At 38.6% G+C, this 18,589-nt stretch overlaps 1 protein-coding gene across 3 annotated transcripts in view; it reads right to left on the bottom strand.

Annotated features, from left to right (window-relative positions):
* Window positions 1-16,195, bottom strand: part of itpr3 (inositol 1,4,5-trisphosphate receptor, type 3) — a 43,790-nt gene extending 27,595 nt beyond the window's left edge. For all 3 annotated transcript variants that reach the window (XM_017721294.2, XM_017721281.2, XM_017721285.2), the window contains exons 1-19: window positions 15,995-16,195; window positions 12,957-13,027; window positions 10,337-10,458; window positions 10,122-10,208; window positions 8,217-8,375; window positions 7,928-8,026; window positions 7,583-7,666; window positions 7,223-7,369; window positions 5,179-5,274; window positions 5,036-5,080; window positions 4,750-4,898; window positions 4,479-4,578; window positions 4,047-4,207; window positions 2,464-2,605; window positions 2,089-2,250; window positions 1,171-1,343; window positions 869-988; window positions 550-732; window positions 123-374 (exon numbers count right to left, since the gene is read on the bottom strand). In XM_017721294.2, the coding sequence (XP_017576783.1) occupies window positions 123-374; window positions 550-732; window positions 869-988; window positions 1,171-1,343; window positions 2,089-2,250; window positions 2,464-2,605; window positions 4,047-4,207; window positions 4,479-4,578; window positions 4,750-4,898; window positions 5,036-5,080; window positions 5,179-5,274; window positions 7,223-7,369; window positions 7,583-7,666; window positions 7,928-8,026; window positions 8,217-8,375; window positions 10,122-10,208; window positions 10,337-10,458; window positions 12,957-13,027; window positions 15,995-16,086 (2,444 nt within the window). In that variant the 5' untranslated portion in view covers window positions 16,087-16,195. The remainder of the gene's footprint in view (window positions 1-122; window positions 375-549; window positions 733-868; window positions 989-1,170; window positions 1,344-2,088; window positions 2,251-2,463; window positions 2,606-4,046; window positions 4,208-4,478; window positions 4,579-4,749; window positions 4,899-5,035; window positions 5,081-5,178; window positions 5,275-7,222; window positions 7,370-7,582; window positions 7,667-7,927; window positions 8,027-8,216; window positions 8,376-10,121; window positions 10,209-10,336; window positions 10,459-12,956; window positions 13,028-15,994) is intronic.
* Between the last annotated feature and the right edge of the window lie 2,394 nt (window positions 16,196-18,589).

The raw sequence follows: 18,589 nt of genomic DNA, 5'->3' as shown, positions 1-18,589 counted from the left end.
GACTATGCACATTACTGCACATGGTATGCACACTACTTTGCAATACCCATACTGATGTGAAAATTCATGGTTAGTCAAATGTAATCAACTACTACTAGGTAACAATGAGAAGGTGATCTTACTCTTTGATGGTGATGGACGTGGGGATCTCAGTCCAGAGCCGAGCAAATTTTACAGGTGTCACGAGTTCCTGAGGGTCGCGGTCCACATGAGCATGTAGCATGAGCCTACAGAAAGAGGCCCGCAGGTCGTATGGAAGAACCTCATCCATCATACATAGGGAAATCAGCTCCACATCCAGTTGCTTAGAGATTTCATCTATAGCCAGATACTGGCGGTCCAAGCACATACGTGCATAAAGCTTTAGTTGGTACCTGAGACAGAAAGAGCTGTATTAGTTGGGATCCATATAGAAGTATAAATTTATGAATATAAAATGCAAAAGGATGCAAAGGTCAATTTCTTAAAGACTCCACAGTCTCCTGTGATTACCAGCATATACAGTTATAATCCAAATAAGTTTTTCTTTCTTTACTTCTGAAAGAATACCTGTAGTATGTTAATACATTCTCATCGTGAGCATTTCCTTGTCTGGCTTCTTGGGCAAGTGCCCGTATGCTTTTCTCCTGAGTCTCATTAGCTTTATCCATCCATATCAACCAAACCTCATCCTCGTCTCCATAATCTTCAATATACTCAGCATGGTGATGATTCTCCTTAGGGGTTCGTCGCCTGGACACATATATACACACATCTACGTTAAATAGATTATTCTTATCAATATATAACTAAAATATTTAATGAAAGTGCTATAGCAAAGTAACTATAGCTACAACCCTATAGTTTAACTGTTTAGAAAAGCACTCACTCTGTTTTGATTAGAATATCCTGGTTTTTGGGGTCCAGCATACACTTACAGATCAGCTCCTGTGTCACTGGTATGGCTACGTTATTCGATACACACAAGTCTGACAAGTAGTCCAAAAACCTTGAGCACAAAGTAATGAGTCAACAAAGCATACACTGGACAATGACCTAGTGTTCACTGGCACAGTTATTCATTTAAATATTATCTATTTTCATCCTCAGTAAAGCATTGTTATTATACATCAAACTGGATGCTACTCAAAAAGCCCTATGAGTGGATTATGTCTATATGTAAATACTAACCTAGGCTCCCTGTTTCTGCGCACCAGGTTGACAAACGTCTCCACTTCAGTCTTGGTAATGTGCTTCTCCAGCAGTTTGCGGTTGTTGTGCAGCAGAGCTGTGATTGTATCCTCAGCCAGAATGTCATAGCCAATCTGAGACTGCATCACACCAAATTGCTTGGCTATGTACTCCTGGTGGAGAAAGAGAATAAGAAAGAAAGAGGTTTTAACTTGAAGCTTCTGACATAAATCCCTTACTCTCTGGGAATTTTATTAACAAGATTTAGATTATTATTAATCCTAAAGTTTACTATGAATTATTTGTTAACTACTGTGAAAGTTAGAAGCAAGTTAGTCTATGTAGCTATGAGGCTAAGAAATAAAACCTATAGGGACGCAATCCTGGACACAGATTAAGCCTAGTGTAGGACTAAATTGTAATATCAACGATGATTAACCACTAAAAACACTTTTAGTCTAGAATTAAAAATAATCTGGTCCAGGTAATTGGTTTTAGGATTTAATTGGTTAAACTATGTAACTCAGTGCTTCCTGCAACTTGGTGGACCACAAAACCTTTTCCTTTCTGAAGCTTTAAGCTTCTGTTATTATGTTTATATTATACTGTACATGTATTATCTACTTATAATAGGGGTTAAAAAAAGGTTATTTTGAGTAATGCCATAGAAGAACCATTTTTTCCCTAAAGCATCTCAATAGACTGTTCCTTAAAAAAGATGTGTATGTGTGAAGAACCTCTTTGAGGTTTTAGGAGCCACTACATAATGTAAATTTATGTCAATAAATGGTTCTTCCTTCAACAGTGCATCCAGACTTTTACATGTAAGACTTTTACAGAAGCATTCAAAAAAACAAAAACAGCCTGAAAATACTGCCAATAAAAACATTTGTAGCACTGTTGTGCTCATGTTTATACCTGGTTCTTGCGGTAGTCCTCCTGAGAGTGGCGGAGGATTCTATAGCACAGTCGGAGCATGTACTGATAGGGAGCATTCTTCTGATCAGACAGTTCCTCCAGCCTCAGCAGAGGGCCTTCCCCTCCTTTGTCTTTAAAAGGAGCCTTTATGATTCCAAATATCTGAAAGAGTTAAATCTAAGTTAAATTATTTATCATAATTGATGATAAATAGAAGAATTCGACTGTATTAAGAGCCCATGTTGAATTTGGACCTGCAGTATATAAAAATGATTGCTCAAGGGCAAGGCTGGATATGGACTTGGGTAATCAATCGGACCTTTAGTGAGATGGTGTCCTGCTGTTTGATGTGGTATAGATTTCAACAGTAAAAACCTGTTTGAGAATGTTCTGCTCCCGCATCAGTTTCTGTCTCTCACGGTTAGGTTTGCTATTCACCACATCCAGCACAGGTTGCCCACTGTTCACCTGGTCCACCACAAAGAACACCAGGTCCTCCAGCAGCTTAATGGCAAACCTACACAAAAGGAGACAGGCTTAACTATAGTACTACAGCAAAGTATCCTTATTTCTGCATATGTTTCTCAAGGAGAAATGGCCCTCTGCATAACCATAAATAGTGGTTTAGAACCATAGACACAGATACATTAAATATAGCCTTCCAATGACACCAAAACACTGAGGATGATGCTGTGCTGTTCTTCTACATAAACATTTTTTACATCTGCATTTTGTAACAGAACACTGCAAAACTTATAAAATAAACCATTATTAATGCTCTCTATTGTCAAAACTTCTAATTACTGTTTTCAACATTTTTGAGGGCCCAAATCACAACAGCCCACAGCAGTTTAGCCCCTCTCAGTCATGTTGAAGTTATAATGATTGTTTCAGCTTGAAATGCCTTTTAAATGATGCACAATACACTGTACTCAATCAGAACAAAATTTGTTTACACATTTCGGTCTTACAGGCATAGATAAAAAGCAGCCTATTTAACTCTAATGAATAAGGACAGGTTGGAATATAGTCATGTAAAGATAAATCATAGCTTGTTTTGGAATATAAAACCACATAAACGTTATGAATCAGAGGTGGGCAACTCAAATGTTAAGAAAAGCCAATTTGTCCTTTCAGCAAAAATCAAACCACCTTGGGAGTCTGATTTTATGTCTATTTTACCATTTTGGTTATAAATATGTCTCAGTATGTGATAATGTCCTACTATGCTGTAAAACATAACATAAACAAAAACAGACTTACTTTGCTCTGCTTTAAGCTTTAGCTCAGCTATAGCTGCTTTTCTCACATCTCTGGCAGGAAACTTTTCCTCAAAATGTTCTCACAACGGTCGACTTTTTACAAGACTGATTGTCAGTTTCTCAATTGGCAGCTTCTTGATTGAACTTTCCCAATCCACCTTAAATGATGTCTGAGGTGCCAGAATGCAACTGCTACACCATTTAAGATGAAATGGGAAAAATCAAAGAAGGTACTGGCGAGCGAGAAGCTTCAGCTTCACGACTTAGTATTTGACAGTTTCAAGTTGCACATTAAATGTATCAGGAAACCAGCTGAGTTCTTAAAAATGCACATAATTCCATTCGCCTCCAAATTATCTCTCTCTTTGCCTTTTCGTTAGATACTAGCTCAGCAAGACTGTTGTCTGTGTTGCAATGTGACCAGCAGACTGTACGCCATGCAGGGTGAATTATCAAATAAATGCTATATTAACTACAGTGTTTAAGACTGTTTATTGCTAAAATGAACAGCAGAACTTTATTTTACTGCAAATGAGGATTAATTAATTTTTACTTAAAAATCTAATTCTGCTGTGGAGCTGCAACAGGGCAGGAAAAGAGCCGCATGGAGCCACATGTTATAAATGGACTTCAGAGTCCCTTAAGAAAATTTTTTATTTCTTTTTTCACAGGGTGGTTTTTGTGTGATGATTTTACCTCCTGTCGTTCTGACTGATGAAACCAGAATTGAACTTTTCCACCATGTTGCATAACATGAGACTGGCATCATTAGCGAAGTCCAAATCTCGAATCTCCATGACAGGCACAGAGACGATGGCAAAAGCCTCTTTATCCTCTTTTGTGGGGCAAGTACCCAGCTGGGAGAAGGGAAGAAAACAACACGTGCCAAGGTTACAATGAAAACGTGCAGCTGTACATGCATTTCATACATCTAGTTACCAATGTAAATCAGATATATATTTTTCCATGAAATAACAAACTTTACAATTTATAAATAAACAGTTACTGAAAATCATTTAATTCCTGAACTCCATTCAAAAAGATTTAGCTTTAAATTAAACTATTAATCATTAAACTTCTTTTGGAGGATGATGATTGGCTGACACAAAACACTACAAAGGTTTTCACCATTAAACGAATAGGCCTCTCTTCATCGATGTCAATGGGCACATTGGTGCTCTGGATCCATGTGTTTGTGCACAGGTGACGTAATCGCACATAAGAGTTTCTGTAAGGAGGATAACAAAGACAAAATAGAAGAACAAGGACAGAGCTATAAGTTACCATTTAAAAACAAAGAGACTGGGTCAATACAGCCTAAACTCTCAGACAGATGTTATCATGTAATCATCAATGTAAGGTCTCATCAGAATTTGTCCAAAGAGCAACAGCACAACACCTTGGTACGAATGAGTCTGTCTTCTGCAGTGTAGTGGGATCCAGCTCAAAAAGGGAGGCAATGTCATTACCCTGAAGCACCGCAACCAGCTTATATTTAATCCTCTCACCCATGCTCCTCTTATTGCTCCTTTTACTCTCGGTGTCTGTCTGAAGAGCACATAAAAACATAAATAAAGCCATGAGTAGAATGACTGGAGAAAAATGACCACAGAAATGTTACATAGTAACTCTGAATGTCATTGAATGTCACTGTGGTGAACCACTGTTTTAAAATACAGGCCTACCACTTGTTGCACTTCACTGCTGTCCCCTTTGTAGCCAGGGTTCTCCTGATACAAAAAAAAAATATATAAAACCATCAAACAATCACACCTAGTCTCAGAAAAAAATGGCAGGCGGCTTTCAGATCTTAAAATGGCTGTTATACCTCTGCTGCAAGGTAGTTGCCTGTTGCCAGATGTTTAAAGCGGTAGAGACTGTTCCAATGGCCTGCTCCTCCTCTACAGGGATCATGATGCACCACCTACAGAAAAAAAACACAGCTAATGTAGATAACACGAATAGAAGCTTTCAGTCAGCTAATTACCATCATGTAAACTCCATGCCTAAATCATCAAACCACCTCATGTTAAATAATCTCAGACTAGCTTAACAAACATATCCATAAAAAGTATGCAAGCAAGCAAGCAAAGTTTATTTATACAGCGCTTTTTACAACAGGTGTTGTCGCAAAGCAGCTTTACAGAAAAATCAGGATTACAGAAAGAAAATCCGGGTCCAGGCCCCCATGAGCAAGCCAGTTGCGACAGCGGCAAGGAAAAACTCCCTAAGGGAGGGAGGAGGAAACCTTGAGAGGAACCAAGACTCAGAAGGGGAACCCTTCCTCCTCTGGTCGATACAAGATAGCAAACATCCATCCATCCATCCATTTCCCAAACTGCTTCTCCGTCAGGGTCGCGGGGGGGGTGCTGGAGCCTATCCCAGCAGTCTTCAGGCGAAAGGCAGGATACACCCTGGACAGGTCGCCAGTCCATCGCAGGGCAGACAGACAGACACAGACAGTCACTCACACATTCACACCTAGGGGCAATTTAGCATGTCCAATTCGCCTGACTGCATGTCTTTGGACTGTGGGAGGAAACCGGAGAACCCGGAGGAAACCCACGCAGACACGGGGAGAACATGCAAACTCCACACAGAGAGGACCCTGGTCACCCGGCAGGGGAATCGAACCCAGGCCCTCCTTGCTGTGAGGCGACAGCGCTACCCACCACACCACCGTGCCGCAAGATAGCAAACATTGTTAGTATAAAGTATTATAGTACAAAGCGGGAAAAACAGGTGGGGCAGTGGTTAATTTGATTAGTCTATGATTATGCAATGGCAGCAGCAGCAGCATCTGAGGATGAGGATTGCACAGCTATGTACAGCAAGAAGCTCAATGGTGGTCAAGCCGGTCCAGAAGGCTGGCGAGCAGTGGGCACCCGATCAAGGCAGAAGAGGCAACAGCATCAGACGCACAGTACGGGCAGCTGTTCAACTCGGCAAAGAAAGGAAAAAACATACAGTTAGAGTGAGTTCTGTAATGAGTGACTGATCACAGATTACAGTATTAACAGAGCAGCAGAGACTCCGGCAGGTCTAGATCTGACAGGGAAAACTAATTACCAAAGGCTTGACTTAAAGACTGAGGCTGTGTCTGAGTCCCGAACATTAACAGGAAGATTATTCCAAAACTGGGGGGCTTTGTATGAGAAACTTACTATTTTACTTTTTACTGGAGCCACACTATCTAGAGTAGATCGAAAAGTATCCTCTAAGAACTTGGTCATAATATCTAATTCGGTAGGATTAGATGGACAGCTGACAGAAGCTGACAATTGAGGAAGGTTTCTGATAAAGCTACCAGCTGTGGAGGAAGTTATAGCCTGCTTAACACAATAACATGGTGATGAACGCACAATAGCACTAAAGTGAATATATATATAGTTGCCTATTCAGCCTACAACATTTTAACTCTGCCCACCCAGCTACAAGGAGTGTTTCAGTCCGTACTGCTTTTTAAATGAAGCACAGGACTGGTCAGCCATTCAGAACAGGGGTCTTTGGCAAACATCAGATGTAAAGGCACAGAAAAAAGCAGCTTGTTTGATTCTAAGGGATGAAGAGACATTGGTAAACTGTATTACATGGTACACAAGCCCACACTAATGTCATAAGTGGAACACAAAAATATAAGAAAAATGAAAAGAAACACAAAGTCCACTTGAAAATTCAAGTTTAAAGCAAATGTGAGATGATTTAGGCATGTAATCTGCATGACATAAACTACTGAGGTATTAGTTTTCATTTTATGCAATATATTTACGCACATTTTTGTACATGTTAAATTGTGAAAAATTGCGAACTCTCCATAACATCAAAATATTCAGTAAAATGTACTTTAAATGATGTACAAACTCCTACAGTACCTCCACTTCCCATAAAGCATTAGAGCTGGTAGCTGAGGTAGCAGACTGGCGCAGCGTTGTACGCAGGAAAACATGCAACTTGGATTTGTACTCATCACAGGTTAAAAACTTCTCTTGCTCTGCGTGGAAGAGTCGAACTACATCACCCTACAACAAAACGAGTGAACCCTCAGTTCAACATTACAATGACACATTACAATAATGAAGGGAGAATGTACTACCTATGTAAACTTCATGGCTAAAAGATTCTTTACTGACTCCCAAACTCTTTTACAAAGCTGAAAAAAGCATGAGTCAGTGAACAGACAGCTTCATTTACACATGAGGTTATAAACTTTTTCTTCCAATAAAGTCACTTACTCCTTTAAGAACTTCATCTTTGTGGTCACTGAACATCATAAACAGGTTGATCTTCCAGCAAGTGTTGCCATTCACAGAATTGACCTGTAGGGGACAGACTCAGTCTTACTCAGGAATCTGGTTGAAATATAATCTTTTCCACTCAACTTAAGCAAATTCTCTTTCACTAAAAAAGCAATGTATCATCATTTTTTGGCACAAAAGTGCACATAATGTCTACACGAATAAAATACGTTTCTTGTATTATTCAAAAATATTCAGGAAACTCGCAATAATCAACACTGACAGACGTTCCAAAAAGGACTTTAATCACAATGTAACAGAAGTTAAATGAGCAGGCCCAACCTCTTTGCAGCCAGAATGGTCAGCGAGCTCATAGTTGCTGGCATGCAGAGGCTGTCCTGCATTGACTGGATTCAGAATGACTTTGTCACCAACCACCACCTGAAGAACAGCAAATTCAGCACATTAAAAACACACAGGCTTTCTACACTCTGTAATATTAAGAGGATTTGTAAATCAGGGACTCTTGTTTAAAGGAGTGGAGCTGAATTTGCATGCATTTGTATAGCTTGTGAAAATGTGTGTGTGTGTGTGTGTGTGTGTGTGTGTGGTGTGTGCTGTAGTAAGTTACATTGTCTCCATTTGTCCTGAGCTTCCAGAACGGCTGGATGAACAGCCAGGAGCCCTCGTTGCCTGTAGCATCCAGAGTGACACGCATAGCGTTCTTCTCTAGCAGGGCCGGCAAGCGCTTATTTACTGTCAAATACTTATTGCTCTTCATGTGCAGGAGCTGATAAAACACAGAAACTGCACTCAAAATCACTGGGGGACTCAAACTTAAAAAACAACCATCTCAGTGGTGCTTCCACATTAACGGTGAATGATGGAGCATGTGCAGTGAAAAAAAGAAAACACAAGAAAACTGATCTGAGTGTTCTCATTAAGGTTGTGCAGCCACAAACTGGATGTGCATCTCATCAAGGACCACATATAAAAGTTGCTCAGGTTAGATTTCAGTGACCGCACAACTCTGAAAAAGTCATATCTGTGTCACAAAATAACTGATTTATGCTACTTCAGCCTATGTGAACATAGCCTTTAACCCATTAAACTCCCCAGCTCATTACGTAGTAAGACTTACTACTGATTAACTACAGGGACTTCAATGCAAACTGGTGGAGCTTTTCTTAGCTTATAGAATATGTAATAAAACTATGAGCTCTGGCCTCTTAATGCCTCTAAATGCTTTTTCACTATATATATATAAAACTAAAAAAGCCTGAAGTCAAGACAGGGTCAATGCAACTTAAAAAAAAACATAACTGCAATGGAATATGATACAATTATATTCCCTAACTAAAGGTACTGAAGACAAAATTGTATGTTGAAAGGAACCTTCATTTTTGAGAGAGTGGCTTCATGGACTACAGCTGAAAATTTGTGACAAGCGAGAAACTGGATTTTCGTCTCCGTAGGTGAGGAAAAGGGTCAACATTTATAAAAGTTATAGAGTTTTATTGTGTTTGTGGCCGTTGTACGTGATGATATACAGAAAGCTAAAATAGTGCTGTGTATTTTATTTCTGCACAGTTGTCTTTGAGGAGAGGTTTTTACAGCACAGGTTTCTCACCCCTCCCCCTTCACTCCTCATTGCTTAATAGCAGTTCAACACAGTCTCAACATTTCGCATACAGAAAGCCAACAGCATCCTACTTAATCTGATGACAGGGTTACTACAAAAATATTTTATTTGATTAATGTCATTAAAATATTTGAGTCAAATAAAGGCCTAAAGAAAGTGCTTAATGTGCACTTAAATAAATAAACATACAAACTGAAGCAAGGTATCCAAGACCAAGTTGCTTCAGGAGTACACAGATTTGAGTCAGTTCAATACTGCTGATAAAGTGATAAAGTGAAGAATTTATCGGTGGGGAATTCCATATAAAGTTATGACAAGTACTTTGGTTGAAATACATTTTTAAAACATTATGGCTCACAGTAACCTAATTATCTGACATATGTGTGCTGGGTTTCTTCGTGGTAGTTGTAGCGCACAGGAATCAAAAGACACTTTGGAATTTTTCTTTTATTTTAAGACACTGTGCAGTATCAGGGAAGAGTCTGTTTCCTACCCTGTAAGTACAGCTGCTCGTACTTTATCAGTAACTGTCTTGACTAGCAGTGAGGAAATGCGCCATCATTTTATTGTTCTGTTGAACTGAAGACTTTGGTTGTATGTTTCACAACTTAGCAGACAAGCTTATCGCACTTGCTCTCCGCTTTCCCATTTGAAAACCATTTTGCTATTAAACTGCACAACGCATTTCCCACCCAAATCCTTTTGTGTTTGTTTGAAGCTAATGCTTAATCACTTCTTTGATATATTTTGATATATCTGTCATAATGATAAAGACAAGGGAAGGTCTCATGTAGATAAGCCAGCAAAGTTGCTTTGGTTGGATTTGTGAATGAATAAATGACCTTAATTACACGCAAGTAATTACATTTATTACAAAATTATGCAGATTCCTACCTGAACGACGCTGCCGTACTTAACTACGTCACCATGAACCTTCCTGTTCTCTGTCTCATTCTGCTTCTGTTCCAAGTTGGATGCATGCTGAGAGACAACAGTGACAAAGCATTTAATGTGCAACATACATGTCACAACAAAACTCACTGCACACGGTACCAAGAGCACATGTTCTAACACATTTTATGTAATAATATTCTACTTCTGGACCTCACCTGCAGTTTCTGAAGAAGTACCACATCTGCAATCTTGTCTTTCTCATGTTTGGCCTGCTTGGCTTTCCAGAACTGCTTCTGAGCAGAATACCGGTTCATAGGACAGACCTTGAAGAGACAGTCTGCCAAAGACAGATCATAGGAATCATTTTGTTTCACTTTTTAAGCTTGTTTGTCTAGACTTGTCTAGGCAATAAACATTTTCTCATATATGTTTGTTTTTGGATGTTTCTGTTCTTTTTTTGTTTGGTGAGCAGAAATATGCTCATTTTCTTTAATTACTACAAATACATTTAAAATTTTATACCTTTTAAGAGCTTTTAACAGTACTACAGGTTGTACTGATCTGTTTCTCACACTGGTCAATATTGAACTATGACAAATACTTAAAAGGAAATTTATTCAGAATGCGTCACTATGCATTACACAGAACTTCAAATAAAGGAAGCAGGTGTGTTGAGAAAGCTGCATCTATCAGATTCATTGTAAAACATGAGGAAAGCAGCTCATGACTAGTATATCCATAAACAAGTAACAAAAATACATTTTGATGTGTCAGCACGGGCCTACAGGTGGAAACATGAATTTCAAAATTAAAAATGTTCACTAATAATGTTCATTCATGTGATGTGTGTATATCATTTGAGAGACTGATAGAACTGGTCTGCAAAACCAAGGTTACCTACTGTGTCTGTAGGCAAGGCCCTCTAAAGCCACCTACTGTTGTGTCAGCAAAGAAGTTTTGCAAATAAGCTTAATGGAAAATTGACACTTGATGGTTTTATTGGCAACCACACATACAGCTTACAACTCAATGCTTGGTGCCTAACCACAAGGCTACACAGCCAGGCTCAAAGACACCACACTATTATGTCTTTAAAAGTGTTAAGTGTCACACGGAACAAAGTAGCATGTTTCAGTAATGCAATTACTTTCTCTTGTAACAAAGCAGTGGAATTACTTACACTTTAAATTCTCATAATCACATTACAGTTACTGATTTAATAAAAACTATGTTATTTCTCCAAGAGAAGAATATTAGTTACATGAATTGCATTTAAAACATGAATTTCCTCTATTTATTATCTGCAGCATTTGAGCCATAAACTCAGCAAACAATCTTTTTAGTAGATAACACAAAACAGAGGGACATAATCCTTGTGTTGAAGAAAGACCTGACGTTCTTCATTCAAGAACAGTTCTATAAGCATGGCATTTAGTTCATAAAGATTTCACTTGAATCGACTGCTTGAATACAACCACTGTTATTGGGTTTTCGCTTGTATTTTCAAGCTGGTACAAATTTCTATGACTTTAAGAACTAAAGTAATGAGTGAGATACTTTTTCCAGAAAGTCACAAGCAATGCATTTCCATTACAGTTTGAGAAAAGTAATTAGTAAACTGTAATGGATTACTTCTATGAATAACTACTTCAGTGCTTGTCTTTAAGACTTGAACCAATAAGCACAGACATTTGATTACAACATGCTCAGTATGCCTCTTTTTACAAACTTGAACTATTTCTCTGTTTTTGAGGAAACTCTTTTGCCTTTCACCTGACTACATTTTACAGTCCCTCATTTCCTCAACCACTGAGTCTCAGGGAAAAAAAATGCCGTCACACTATGCTGACTATGTGATATCTCCCACATAAGACAAAGTGATGCATTAAATGTCTAAAAGAAACCAGACGCATATTCTAATTATTCAGTTCAGCTACTTTGAAGGACTCAAATTTCCTTTGCTTTTAACAAGCAAAGAGTTCACTGCAACATGAAAAGACTTAAGTTTAAGTTTCAAACATTTTGAAATCATTGTTTTTCTGATGCCTTCCTTAAATCTGCCTACATCAGTTTAGCCCCACCCATTTGTGCTGAAGTTATACAGCATGGAGTGCTCATTGCATTTGAATGAGGCATGATACAGTGCAGCCAATCAGTCAATATACATTTTTATAATACAGTAGAAACATAGGATATGGGCCCTTTAAGGTGCACCCATCACTGACATAGGCGTTCAACTGCACACACACTCAAACTGTGGTTTCTGGCTGTGGTTTGGCCTGTCAGATCAAACCCCGGAAAGGCATAAAAACAGGCATTATAACAGAAATGCACACAGTTCTTACAGAACTCATAGAATAAAGTCAAACAAACTAACTTGAACCTGTTACTGAAAACATAAATGGTAAATTATCCTATACTATACACATCATAATACACTGTACATGAACTAATACAGTGATAACATCACTGCAACAATGTGCATTTTCAGAAGGGTTCTTATTTTTAAGGAATTTGTATTGCTGTGAGGTTTCTTTAAGAGATTTTTGTGTTAAAGGTTGTCTGTTTCTCTGTAACTAATAAGTGTATTATTAGGGTAATTTCAGCTGGTCACTGGATCTCACAAAAATACACCGAACACAGTAAACAGTACAGTAAACACTGTACAGTTACACTAGTGAAACTGTGGTTTGAAGGCTCATGGGCTAGCAGTACCCCACTAAACCAACAGTAAAGGAAATGACAGCTCTCTAACATGATGAATGCAAGATTTTAGCCGCATTGATAAAAATGCAGATTGTAGGAAAAAGACAAGAGAAGATATATCTAAAATACCCCTGAACTTCTTGGGAGGGTTGTCCAGGTCTCCAGCTGCTGGTTCCACTACACAGCGGTCATCTACCAACCTGTGAAAGCAAAATACAAAAATCAACTGAATGTCCCCATGAAACACCCATTAGTCATTAAGAAAATCAGAATCAGTGCTCAGACAGATTCTAGTTTCAAAAATGTTTCTGTTTGAGCTCCTGTGACCCTATGTCCTTGTTCCATGCTCCTGACAGACATTAAGTTATACTATATAATAATACTATATCAAATCAAATGGCGCTCTGCCAGGCTGACTCCATTCCTCATTTGTAAAATCAAAATTAAATTCCGGTCGAAGGAATAACCTTGCACTAAATATAAAGGGCGTGGTTTTCCCAAAACAGTGAATGGAGATTTGAAACCATAAAAATCTGTGCCCAGAAATCCATTTCAAATGTGTATTATGTGCTGGTGAAAACCAGGAGCTATAATTGTCAGTGTGAAGAAAAAAAATGACAAAAATGACAAAAAACATCTTTCCAAATAGATAACAAATTACACCTTGCAACTGGTGAGGATGCTGTGATGCACAGCATTTCTGCACTGTAAATAAAAGTCTTGTCAACTTATCTGTACAAAATGTAAATCAACCTTAGGCATAACCTTTTTTCTTAGTTCTCTTAGCATCACAACTGTACAGTTAAGCTACTCAAAAAACATGGGTTGGCTTCCTAAACATTTGCTTAATTTTGGTGTATTAGTACTCAGTTCTTGGAAAATGACAATGACTAAATTCGGGAGGAACTGTGTAAAAACAGAGCTTGAGCTTCTAAGGTGGCAATTACATTCACGTTAGCTCAATTTAAAATGTTTTGTTGACCTAAAAGGGATGCTGTACTTAAAGGTGTTTTGCATTTTTTTAAAAAAGGACAACTTTTGAATAAACTAAGCTGAAAATGTTTAAAAGGTAGTTAACCTGATTTTTTATTTTTTTACAGTATGAATGCAAGCCAGCCTTGCAGGCTGATTAACAGCTGTTTCTCTGCCAGCTGCCAGTGCCTTTGATTGCTTAGCCTATGGGGCCACATCCAAAAGCAACAGAGGTATTTCCCCTTGACCAGAGAACAATAGTAGTCCACCATACAGTGAGAGACTATCTGGATTAGGGCCCACTATTCACTTCTCACTCCTCACTCTGCTTTTGCCTTTAAAATCACATGAATGAAAGTGTTACTGCAGAACTCTTATAACCTACTTGTTATTCCCTTCTCTCTAAACTGATGCTAGTCTAGATGTTGGGCATATGGCAAACATTCTCATTAACATTTTTATGATACACAACACGCATCATGATATAATTTTTCTGAGATTTAGTAAGTTGGAACAGACAAAATAGGACTCTTAGTGTTGCATGCAAAAATACTATATACTCTGCAGTTACAATGACTTTTATTCAAGGTTTTATAAAGTGCACTGCAATAAATTTAATTCAACAGGACTAATTTTGCTAATTTGTAATGAAACATGTAGTTAGCCGGTGTTTTAAGCACTACTGACATCCACGATATGCTCAGAAACGTGTATTGTGACATAATTTATTATGATAATGAAAATATCCTCATAGTGCCCATCCCACGCTATTCTATCCTAAGCCCTACAATATGGGTTAAGCCTAGTAAGGTGTGCTGTTCAAAGTCTTCTTTTTGCTTACTAAGAACCAAAGATGAGTCAGTACTGAATCAGTCTGGTTCAGTCAGTTATGTGCTGTCATTGAATCGCCTTGACTGTCTGTACATATTTCTATTTATGTTTGCATTAATAAAGTTAATGAATTCATGCTTCCTGAATACTGCTATGCTAACAGAATGCATTATAAACCTGACATAGCTGGTCTTGATCAGAGTCTTTTGCTCTGTTCTGCTTCTCTTTACACCTAATTCATTACACCAAAAGAACCTTAGACAGCACTGTAAACATTAACAAGGGAGAAAGCATTTTCCAGAAAGTAAATTAGATATTACTATTTACTATAATTGCTAATAATTTAATGATTTACTCAAGTTTTAGTAATTTGTGTGTATTTTTAATTGTTTTCCAAAGATCAATTCCACCATTTTTTTAAATCAATGAAATAGTTCAAATGTAAAGAGAGATTTGACGTAAAGTGCTCTATTCTGTTCTAGAGGAACTTACTGAGACAGAATTGAAGAGTGATGGGAACCAGACATCGAAAGTATTTTATAAGCTTTAGAAGTTACCTCACACTGTACAAGCTACTGTATTAAATTCTTATGGATATGCTGCCTGATGCCTGAAACATTGCTGTACGACAGATTTGAGATAAAGCTTATGGCAGAGGGACAAGAAAGGAGTTGTAAGACAAAATAGCACCCTAAGAAAACCCTGCTAACATCTCAGCCAGCGGTGGTCAATATGACAATATTTTATTGTTATCGTGATACATCGCCCCACAATATGCTTTTCCTGAGCAAACCTCTGGAAAACAAAAAGTTGTGATACATTGTGGTGTATCGTGAAAATGTATTGTGATATTTTCATCATATTGCCCTCCCCTAATTGAATTATACAGGAATTTTGAATAGTTGATGCAATTCCGCTGTGAAAACAATTCGACCCAGGCTCAAATGACATTACTTGCAGTCAGCAAAGTTTTCAATACAGCTAAAACCAGCCGTAGTACAGAACTATACTACACACCGATATACCGGTAAAGACAACATACCGCCCAGCAGTAGCTAGTAGCTTGCTTAAGCCATTTTTCGGAGAAATGGCAAGTACTTTGGCCGAGATACAGAACTCAGTGTCACAGCTAGCTGACTGACAGTTGTGATATTTCTCATTCCAGTATGAAGGCCGACAGACAGCATACAGGTAGTTAATGCACCTGAGCTTTGGGCAATGTGCCACAGCAAATCAGGTCTGGAAGGAAAGGAATTCACTTCATAAAACGCAGATAGTGTAATTACACAAGTAATGATTTAAATACAGTATACCCGAAAAGAAGTTTCACTGTAGCAGGAAGAGAACATATTAAAGTCACTCACCCCAGAGTACTTATAAAGCCATTCACAGTCCCTTCAGCATAGAGGGACACGATGTCCCCTATGTGCAGAAAACTCGACATTGAATCCGACATTTTCTTTAGGATTAAGCGAACACAGCAGTCATGAAAGCGATGACCCGTGCATGTATGTCCTGATGCCCGCCTCGAGTCCTTCTTCTGAAGATTCTCCTCAGCCGTTTGTCTCAACGCTCTTCCTGATACTGTGAGTGCCCGATTCGCTCGCGATTTAAGCAGTAATCCATTCTCCAAAGCTCTTCTGAGAAACTTTTTCTGAAAGCTGTAATGGCAGAGGTTAAACAGGTAGAACAAGCGGCGACGGGGAGAAAAAGTTCGAGAGGCAGAAAGAAGTGTGAAGTGAGCTTGCCCGACTTCAACCAGGAAGCACGCGTGAGAGTGTCGAGTCAAAACACGCTGAGTGAGGAGGAGGGCGAGGTGGGCAAGAAAATGGATGCTGCACTTAAGTCGTCGGAAGCTAGGCTTTATATTTATATGGGCAGAGAAAAAAGCGCCCTACCACATAATTGTGACCGTCGTATATTTGCCTTTGCCCATATAGTGCACATTTATGCAGTGTCCAAAACCTGTTTACTAAGCTACTCATACAAAACGAAGTACTGCCACAACTCAGACTTTTACCTGCTCTCATTTGTTGTATGCCTTCAACCACTTTTCACAGTGGAAGTATAAACTGCGATTCCCACCTGGTTTGGAGGCCCTTCAGTTTATCCCCTATGCATTTTTTCCTTCAATACCATTGACGATAGGTTTATTTAACTTTAAGCAGACCTGCTTTCAGGCATTTATAGACAACATTTACAAAATTGTGCTTTCGTTGTGGCAGATGTTTTCTTTTGTATCAAGGAAGCTGCATTAGTGCTGTCCATTTGATCTCAGCACAGTGGTCTTTGTGCAGAGGTGTGAGTTGTCTTTCCCCTCGTTGCTCACTAGCAGCTCAACACAGGGTCACAACACAGCACACACACAGAATTACAGGGAACATATAGATGGTTAAAAGATACCCACATTGATATCCATTCCTGCAGAATGTTTCTTCTAGAGTTCCTTAATAGAAGTGATGGTTATAGAATTGTGACAACACAAAGAACCATTTGAATGCTGTTTGTGTAACAAACCTTTAAAAATCCGTCTGTTATCTGCTTCTACACAAGAGTGCAGACTTCATGGCACAAGTTATGAAATCACACAGCCATTGTGAAAAGGACCCACTTTCTTGTATCTTTTATTAACTGTTGACTTCCTGTTCTGCTCAAAAGACTAATGGGCCTACAAGTGCCATATAGCCACACAATACAAGGGAAGGTCTAAGTATAGAACCATTCATGTTGTAGAAGGTCAGTGTGGCATGCAGCGTTTCCCTGAACCTTAACTTATCCTTAATAATCTAATAGTACAGAGCTCAACACCCTTAGTAGCTTTTGCAGAAAGTAGAAGTTCAAACACTCATCAGGGTCTGGTAAAGGTGCAGTTGGGGTCAAAGGCAAAGAGCTCCTTTGGTTTCCGGCTTAGTGGGCAGCAAAGAGTGCTGCATGGCTACTTAAAAACAGGAGCAGTGAGTTGAAAGAATCACTTTAATTTTATATTGTTTCCTGTTTGCAGTTGATTCCACATGAAACAGAATGTGCAAAGGGCATATATAGTTTCATCCTTGGTTATGATAAAAGCTGTATGTCTCACTGGGCTTCACTTCATTTGTTGCTAAAGGGAACAAAATCAGTGTCATATCTCATAGAGTCAAGAAACCTGGAGAGTGAAATGCAAAATGCCACCTGTGTGAGTGCATGCCCTTAAAACCAAGCCAAGTTTCAATATATTCAAATCAAGTTTTCAGGAAAATCCGTATTCAAAACAAGTTTAGAATGCCCACATTTAAAATTAAGATGTGAGTCATCTTAACTGTGTAACCATACGCTGTGCATGGAATCACTGTGTACACTGTGTGTGTGTGTTTATTCTAACATGAAATTGAACTCAGTGGTTTCCAATAGATGCTTCCAGCACTACTCCGAAACCACCACTAATAGTATAAGTGGATGTTTGCAGAGTGTATAGAAAGCCTTTGGGATCCAGTCTAAGTAGGAGACACTTAATGTATTCCACAGGCCCTGTTACAACCAGCAGGATGTTAAAGAGGAACTCTTCCATTGTTTAGTTCAATGGCATCAGTTTGGTATGGTCATGCTTAACTGCTGGGACATGTCGTTTACTGTATATGAGGGATGTCAAAACTGATTTGATATTAATCTGGTTTAGGTATATGTTTAGGTCTTGATGTTTGAATTCAGTGCTCACTGGTTTGTGAGTCAAATCTAATAGAGGGTTATTGATTTTACTTTGTTAGCACTTTTAAACATTGTGTTGCTTTTAGTCAAAGCGTTTTTTTTGCACATGTTCTTCATGCTTGCCATTTCTCTTGTACCAGCATGTAGCACAACTGACAAGTAGTAACATAAAGTAAACCATAAAAGGTGCCTTTTGCTTTTCCTGCCATCTTAATGACCTGTTTTGGAAACGATTCCAAAGCGACTGGTTTTATCCGCAATCTTAGCTTTGCACA

This window comes from Pygocentrus nattereri, chromosome 28, assembly GCF_015220715.1.
Source record: "Pygocentrus nattereri isolate fPygNat1 chromosome 28, fPygNat1.pri, whole genome shotgun sequence".
Taxonomy (NCBI): domain Eukaryota; kingdom Metazoa; phylum Chordata; class Actinopteri; order Characiformes; family Serrasalmidae; genus Pygocentrus; species Pygocentrus nattereri.
The sequence above is the reverse complement of the archived record's forward strand: the minus strand, read 5'-3'. Positions and strand labels throughout refer to the sequence as shown.